This window comes from Marmota flaviventris, chromosome 17 (genome assembly GCF_047511675.1).
Source record: "Marmota flaviventris isolate mMarFla1 chromosome 17, mMarFla1.hap1, whole genome shotgun sequence".
Lineage (NCBI taxonomy): Eukaryota > Metazoa > Chordata > Mammalia > Rodentia > Sciuridae > Marmota > Marmota flaviventris.
The window spans coordinates 61,874,326-61,882,080 of NC_092514.1; the positions used below are offsets into that span (position 1 = coordinate 61,874,326).

At 38.9% G+C, this 7,755-nt stretch overlaps 1 protein-coding gene across 1 annotated transcript; it reads left to right on the plus strand.

The window, feature by feature from the left end:
- Nucleotides 1-1,122: 1,122 nt before the first annotated feature.
- On the plus strand, nt 1,123-7,122 carry LOC114080955 (keratin, type I cytoskeletal 25). The gene is made up of 8 exons (XM_027922532.2): nt 1,123-1,551; nt 1,848-1,930; nt 2,343-2,499; nt 4,563-4,724; nt 4,811-4,936; nt 5,526-5,743; nt 6,424-6,491; nt 6,824-7,122. The coding sequence occupies exons 1-8, from the start codon at nt 1,123-1,125 to the stop codon at nt 6,931-6,933; spliced, it is 1,353 nt and encodes a 450-aa protein (XP_027778333.1). The 3' UTR covers nt 6,934-7,122.
- Nucleotides 7,123-7,755: the final 633 nt, after the last annotated feature.

Consider the following 7,755-nt stretch of genomic DNA (forward strand, 5'->3'; position numbering starts at 1 on the left):
TTTCAGTTAGGAGAAATAAATTCAGGACAGCTGTTGTACAATTAGATGACTATAGTTAATAACAATGATTTATACTTGAAAATTGCTAAGAGTACATTTTAAATGTTCTCACCACAAAAATATTAAGTATGTGAGGTAATGGATATGTTAATTAGCTTGATTTAGCCATTCCACAGTGTGTAAGTATGTGGAACCATCATTCTACACTACAAATATACAAATTTTTACTTGTCAATTTTAAAAATTTCTTGTAATATTTAGGGTTTCCAATAAATACATGGGAATCCACACCCAGTAAAGAGTTAGCTTACTTATGACTTTCACCTGAACTAAATAAACCTCAAGAAGTTTAAAAAAAAAAAAAAAAAGATAAAATAGTTCCTTCCAGGTTCACGTCAAAAATGTGCAAGGTCAGGAAATAAGTTATCGTCCTTCCAAACTCCCACAAAAACATAACAGCAATTAGGGGTGTGTTCCCAATTACCACAATGGATAAGAGAAGACAACTATCCCGTCATAAGTGTCAACAAAGTATGTGGCACGTCAGCCAAAATGGAAGTTAACATCCCATCAGAAACAGTGGCAGGAGGAATTAGAAACAAACAAAAACCAGAACCTCCTGAGGAAAGGACCAGACTGGGAAGGTCAAGGTTCCAGTTCTATTCTCGACTGATGTGGAAAGACCTTAAAAGAAAAGCAGAAATCAGAAACGTTAAAACCCACCTTGGCCCCAAACCAGGATGCCGCATTTCTATCCTGTAATGGACAGATGCACTTTATCTTCTTGGGATGGAAGTGAGGAATGACTCACCAGCAATTTAAAATGTAATAATGAACCTGGACACTGCTCCACCCAGACCCATTTCTCAGATAACCACCAACCTGAGGGCAACTACCCTCCTCCAAAAATGAGCCCAGCAAAGTTAGTTACTAATTAGGAAAAAATAAATTATCCAATTACGCTAACTTGCTGAGGCTGGCAAGCTGTGTTTTATTCTAGGTAGGCAGAATTCCATCCAGAACCCCTTTGGGAATTGTCTATATAAAGGCAAACTGCCCAGGTGAGAAGGCGCTCCTTTCTGGCTTTCACGAATACAGTTCTGTGACGCCTGCCCTGAGATCATGTCTCTTCGACTTTCCAGCGGATCCAGGAGATCCGGTACCCGTCCCAGCACCGGATCGCTCAGGCTCTCCAGCGGGGCAGCCAGTTTCGGGGCTGGGAATGCATGCGGTATTCCAGGCATTGGAAGTGGCTTCTCTTGCGCCTTTGGGGGCAGTTCATCAGGAGGAAACGCAGGAACAGGCAACCCCTGCGCTGGCTTCACTATGAATGAGGGGGGCCTCCTGTCTGGCAATGAGAAGGTGACCATGCAGAACCTCAACGACCGTCTGGCGTCCTACCTGGATAACGTGCGCGCTCTGGAGGAGGCCAACGCCGACCTGGAGCAGAAGATCAAGGGCTGGTATGAGAAATTTGGGCCCGGTTCTTGCCGGGGTCTCGATCACGACTACAGTAGATACTTCCCAATCATTGAGGATCTTAAAAATCAGGTAAGAAACTGTATTTTGCCATCGCATGTAAATACTTTTATTTCTAAATTTCTTTTCTCTTAAATTCTGAAAAACATTTACCATCCCTTTTTTTGTGATTTCTTAAAGGGAATTTCAATTTCGCGTTGGAAATAAGTGCTTTCGGTTAGTTATCCTTATGATAAAAATGTTATTGACTCTCTATTAATTGTATTGATTTTGATTCTATTTCCTAATCTAAAACTAAGTTTTTGTTTTTGTTTTTGTTTTCATTGTGATAAATTGCCTTTTTAAAAGTCACACTCCCCATTTTCTAGATCATTGCTTCCACCACCAGCAATGCTAATGCTGTCCTACAGATCGATAATGCCAGACTGACAGCTGATGATTTTAGACTCAAGTAAGTAGACTCACAGAGCAAAAAGAATTCATGGCAATTAATGCAAAGAATAAATCAAAATTCATTTTTAATTCCTCCACCAAAAAAAAAAAAAATATTACCAACTCATATACCGGGACTATGAAACACTTGGATTTAAAATCAACTTGGATTTTAATTAAGAATGTTTATCATTTTTGTATAATTTGGCTAGTCTTAGTGAACAGCCAGAAAACTAGTGCCCAATAATCTACTTTTCTGTCAAATACCCCCAAAATTTTTAAAATAATATTTATTATGCAATCCTTCAAAGATGTCTCTTGTGGCCAGATTTGCCACTTTGAAATTCTAAAATTCTAGCCTTTATCCTTGATCAGTGACTGTCTCCAGCCATGTATACAAGTTGGAAAAATCATTAACATTTTTTTTTAAGGTATGAAAATGAGCTGGCTCTTCACCAGAGCGTAGAGGCTGATGTCAATGGGTTACGCAGAGTTTTGGATGAAATAACCCTGTGCAGAACTGACCTGGAGATTCAGTATGAAACCCTGAGTGAAGAGTTGACTTACCTCAAGAAGAACCATAAGGAGGTAAGAGATAAACATCTGCATTTTGCTCTTCCTCCACACACACACACTATCCACCTGCCAGGAGATAATGTACCTCGCCTCTTAAATGAGAAGGTGATGGTGAAGACCCATTGCCAGGTCTGAGATCTGACTCATCTTTGTAAGTATCAAATTATTCGTATAGATTTACACTCTTCATCCAGTTTCCCATGGGAAAAAAGGAACCATGTTTTCCAGACCAATCAGGATTATAAGATCAATGTTTGGCTATGTAATTATAGCTAAGTTAAAATAGTCCACTTTAGGCGATTATATTTAATTATATAAAATGAATATACTTTACAGACATCTTTAAAAAAAAACTAGATCTAAATTTCTACATAACAGTGGCAGACTTAAAACACTAAAACATTAACTGCCTACACACATTAAGTATGTGTGTGCGGGCAACCTGAAGACATTCTTAATAGGTATGGCTATAAAAATGAACCTGCAGATGAACTGTTAGACCAGAATTTTCACTTCTAAGAATATAGTATACTTCCAAAATGTTCAATTTGAAAGCGAACTTCAAAATCAGATCCTGCAACCGCTTCATCTTTGAGATTATTTTTAGAGTCACTGTTTTCTAAAAAAGACAAGATTTCTTTATCCTTTGAAAATAAATTTGATATTTTTAAATAGCCAAAAGACTTCTTCAGTCAAGCCAAATCCTTAAATAAGCAGAAGCTCAAGCGAAGAAGCTACTTAGTTAGTCATGATGTCTGGTAAATATAACTAATTGAGTAGCAGCATTTGGCCATAAAAGTTCAAGTATGGTTATAATCCATGATAGGTACTCAATACATTTAGGATGAATTGGAAACAATCAACTTTTTTAATGCCTCACTTATAGGTGACCCCATTTATACATCCTTTTCTTTTACTGCTTGAACTTGGGGAGGGAGGGGAGTTTTTGCTCAATCCTCAAGAAGGAAAAGTACCCATGGAGATAGGGAAAGTACAGGAAAGAATGTCAGAACAGCCTGGGGGAGGGGAGGGGTGCTGCAGGGAACAAAGAAAGCTTCAGTTACTGTCATTCAGACCTGTCCAGGAGGGGGGAGGAGGGTTTCTGCCAGGAGACACAGGATGATCTGTGAGATTTCAATTTACACCCCCTTAACATGATGCCTGTCATCTAGTCTTAGCAGCTCAGGCTCAGGCAGAATGGCATGCAGACTTTGCCTACAAGATCCCAGCTTCCATGGTGATAGTAATCATAATAGCCAACATTTATATGCCAGGCAATGTTATGAAGTCTTATTATTATTAGTTTGTTTACTTATTTTGTAACAACCCAAAGAAGGGTTTTTAATTAGCTTCAATTTTCAGATAAGTAAATTGAAACTTAGATAGGTTAATCAACTTTAACAAATTTACATAGCCAATACAGGACAGAACCAGAATTTACATAGGGATTTGACCAACAAGACACTATAATGTCACTATGTCAGCTTAACAGACATTTGGATTCTTTCCTTCCTGTTGGGGGGGGGGGGGCGGTGGGTAATGTACAAACAAACACATTTACTTAGTTAGTCAGTTAGTTATAACCACTCCAGTTGTTCAGAACTATTCAAACTCAATCCTTGGACCATGTCCACACTATATTCAGGGCATAGCTTGGTGGAGAACACATTGAAGTGGGTCTCGAGGGAAATGAAGAGCATCAGCAAAGGTGGAGACATTTACACTATAAACACCTGGAATAAGAGAACAACTCATTCTAAGTATTTTAAGGGTTTTCGTGTGGAAAAGGAACTAAGACTTGTTCTGGGTAGCAGAACTACAACTGATGCGTTGGAGTTTTAGGAGCTCCTGAACAATTGACACTTCTAGAATAAAACAGGCTTCTGCAGGTGATAGTGAGTGACTCCTCCTTGAGAGTAAGCCCAATGGACAGGAAATATGAAAGGGGGAAGGGAGGGTTTCTACACAGTCTGGGAGGGGACCACCAGTCACTTCTAAGAACTCTTCCAAAGCCAAGCTCCTAGACTTTTAATAAGGTTCCTGCGTAACTGAGCTGTACACTTCTCTGCCTCTAGGAAATGCAGGCTCTGCAGTGCGCGGCGGGAGGCAACGTGAACGTGGAGATGAACGCCGCCCCCGGGGTGGACCTCACGGTGCTGCTGAACAACATGCGAGCCGAGTACGAGGCCCTGGCTGAGCAGAACCGCCGGGACGCCGAGGCCTGGTTCAACGAAAAGGTGAACTTTTGTCCAGAAAACGATCACTGTGCATTTTTGTGATGTTCATAAAACTAAGATTTGCTCCCTCGCTTCCGTCATTTCAGAGCGCTTCTCTGCAGCAGCAGATCTCTGAGGATGTGGGAGCCACAACCTCTGCCCGGAACGAGCTGACGGAAATGAAGCGCACTCTCCAGACCCTGGAAATCGAACTGCAGTCGCTCTTAGCCACGGTATGAAAAGCAGTTTCTTACCGACTCCTAGGTTCTTTTAAAATATGAACCAGTTGGTTTTAAAGACCATACCCGTGTTGGAAAAAAAAAAAAAATGTACACATGTAGTCTTATCATTATCCTAAAACAAGAATGGTACTCTGTGTGTGTGTGTGTGTGTGTGTGTGTGTGTAAGAGCTAAAAGAGCAACACCAGGGTTTTACATTTTTGTTTTGTTTTTGTTTTTGGAATTGAACCCGAGGGCACTTTATCACTGAGCTACATTCACAGTCCTTTTTATTTTATTTTTTTAACTTTGAGACAGGGTCTGGCTAAGTTGATGAGGCCATCTTTGGACTTGTGATCCTCCTGCCTCAGCCTCCTAAAGTTGCTGGGATTCCAGGCATGCTTCTTCCACCCAGCTCTTTAGGTCTATTCCACCAAAAAAAGATCTGACTATATTGAAACAGTGATCTAGAGTCAGTGTTACTATGTGTTAAAGTGAAATGCAAAACAATTATAGATAACATTAATGAAGAGAAAATCATATCGAAGGAATTTCTGTATATTCATTTATCCATCTCAGGTTCTGTCTTTTGTTCCCTAACAGAAACAGTCCCTGGAGTGCTCCTTGACAGAGACCGAAGGCAACTACTGCACCCAGCTGGCGCAAATCCAGGCTCAGATTGGGGCCCTGGAAGAGCAACTGCACCAGGTCAGGACTGAGACCGAGGGCCAGAAACTGGAGTATGAGCAGCTCCTGGACCTCAAGGTCCACCTGGAGAAGGAAATTGAGACCTACTGCCTCCTCATTGGCGGAGATGATGGGTAGGTCAAATAATGTACATGCAAGATGTCATATTCAGTCAGCCCTCAGTATTCACAGGTTCCACACCCTTGGATTCAACCAACCACAGGTAAAAATCATTGAAAAATTAAAACTTGCATCTGTACTGAACATGTACAGATTTTTTTTTGTCATTATTCTCTAAACAATGTAACACTGTTTGCCTCACATTTTCATTGTACTAGGTATCATAAGCAATATAGAGATGACTTATAGTATGGGGGAGGATGCATTTTTATATGCAAATACTATGCCATTTTATATAAGGGACTTGAGCATCCTTGGAATTTGAGATCTGCTGGGGTCCTAGAACTAGTTCCCCACCAGTATTGAAGGATGACTTTCCTGAAATTTGAAACTTAGATTCCAAGAAAGTGAACATGAATTATTATGACCACACTTATTATCATGCATGCTAAGTATTAAACATAATACTCTTCTGCCAAGATACAAATTAGCAATATTTTACAAAATCAAAATTCAAACCCTGTATTTAAGGTGTGGAGATTTAAAATACCATTTCTTGATGCTAATGAAGACCAGTTTCTACAGTGTAAATCCACTGAGTATGTTCTTACCAAAGAGCTAAAGAAAACCTAATAGTGGATCTGAAATCAAAGGGGTCGATTCCAAATCACGCTCTTCCATGATGTTTTCACAGGGCCTGTAAGTCTGGAGGTTACAAATCTAAAGATTATGGATCTGGAAACATGGGAAATCAAATCAAAGGTAATTAAGATGGAAACCCACTATTATATTACTTCATTTCCAATGCACAGTTGATTATTTTTATGTTACTGTGGCTTAGCATAAGACTAGATAGACATAATGAAGATTTGTAGAAGATATCAGTGATTGCTAGATGTCTAGTAACTAGAGTGACATGTGTTCATCTTAAACAGTCACATGTCACTATGATTTTACCTATCCAAGTAATCAAAATTCACCAAAAATTAGTCTTTAAATTTTTGCACTGACTGCATAGTCCATCCTGTATAAAAATCCTATTAGTCTTTTAATTGATAACTCTCTAAAATCTCCTTTTAAATTTTAATTTCTAGATCCAGCCAAAGCCATTGTGGTTAAGAAAGTTCTTGAGGAGGTCGATCAACGCAGCAAAATCCTAACCACCAGGCTCCACTCCCTGGAAGAAAAATCTCAAAGCAATTAATAGAGAACATATGCCAAAGACCAGCACAGAAGAAAAGGCATTATATAATCTGGGAAAATGAGCAAGCCTAAGAAACGCCTGTCCTCTTGTCTTTCTGTCCCTTTCTCTATTTGGGCAATCAACAGGTATCTCCCCATTCATCTGGAAGAACGTCACGTCCAAATATGACGACTCATTTGACTACCTTGATGACCCTACAGAAATCTGTTATGGATTCCTTGTATTCAATAAACCTTCTTCCTTCAGCAAGTTATTACCGATGACCTTGTCTTGTCTTTAGAAAGTTTTTATATGAGCACTGAACAGCTTTGAATCTACATGAATACTTTAAAACATAGTTAACTGATTTCTATCTAGAATTTTGTGAGCCTTTCCCAATAATTCTGAATCAGACAATTTCAGAAGATATTAAAAATACCTCCATTTAAATCCTTAATGTGCCATACTTGATATAAGAAGACTAAAATATACACATTTCAGATTCTTCATCTATAAATGGGAATAAAGAAGGTACTTCTTTCAAATGACTAATGTAAAGATTAAACAAATTTTTATAACGTACACTGGTAGGACACTCAACTGCTATCTCTTTTTTAATATTCAATATTTATACCTAATTAATTAATTCAGTTATTTGATTCAATTAATTAATTTTCAAATGTCATTTTCCTTATGGATATATATGCAAACAATATTCTAAAAGTAAGAAAGGTTAAAGCCATAGTTAATGGCACCACCCACTTGCCTTACAAGGTCAAGATGGATGTTTATAACTCTCTTGACCCATGGATTCATCCCTACTAAAGGGAAATATGTTAGATG

What these genes read in the sequence shown, in the direction of transcription:
- LOC114080955 (XM_027922532.2), top strand. Translation starts at nt 1,123, where the DNA reads ATGTCTCTTCGACTTTCCAGCGGATCCAGGAGATCCGGTACCCGTCCC. An exon ending in AGGCCTGGTTCAACGAAAAG is followed by an intron (nt 4,725 to 4,810) that starts GTGAACTTTTGT and finishes CCGTCATTTCAG; the next exon opens with AGCGCTTCTCTGCAGCAGCA. An exon ending in CTCATTGGCGGAGATGATGG is followed by an intron (nt 5,744 to 6,423) that starts GTAGGTCAAATA and finishes ATGTTTTCACAG; the next exon opens with GGCCTGTAAGTCTGGAGGTT.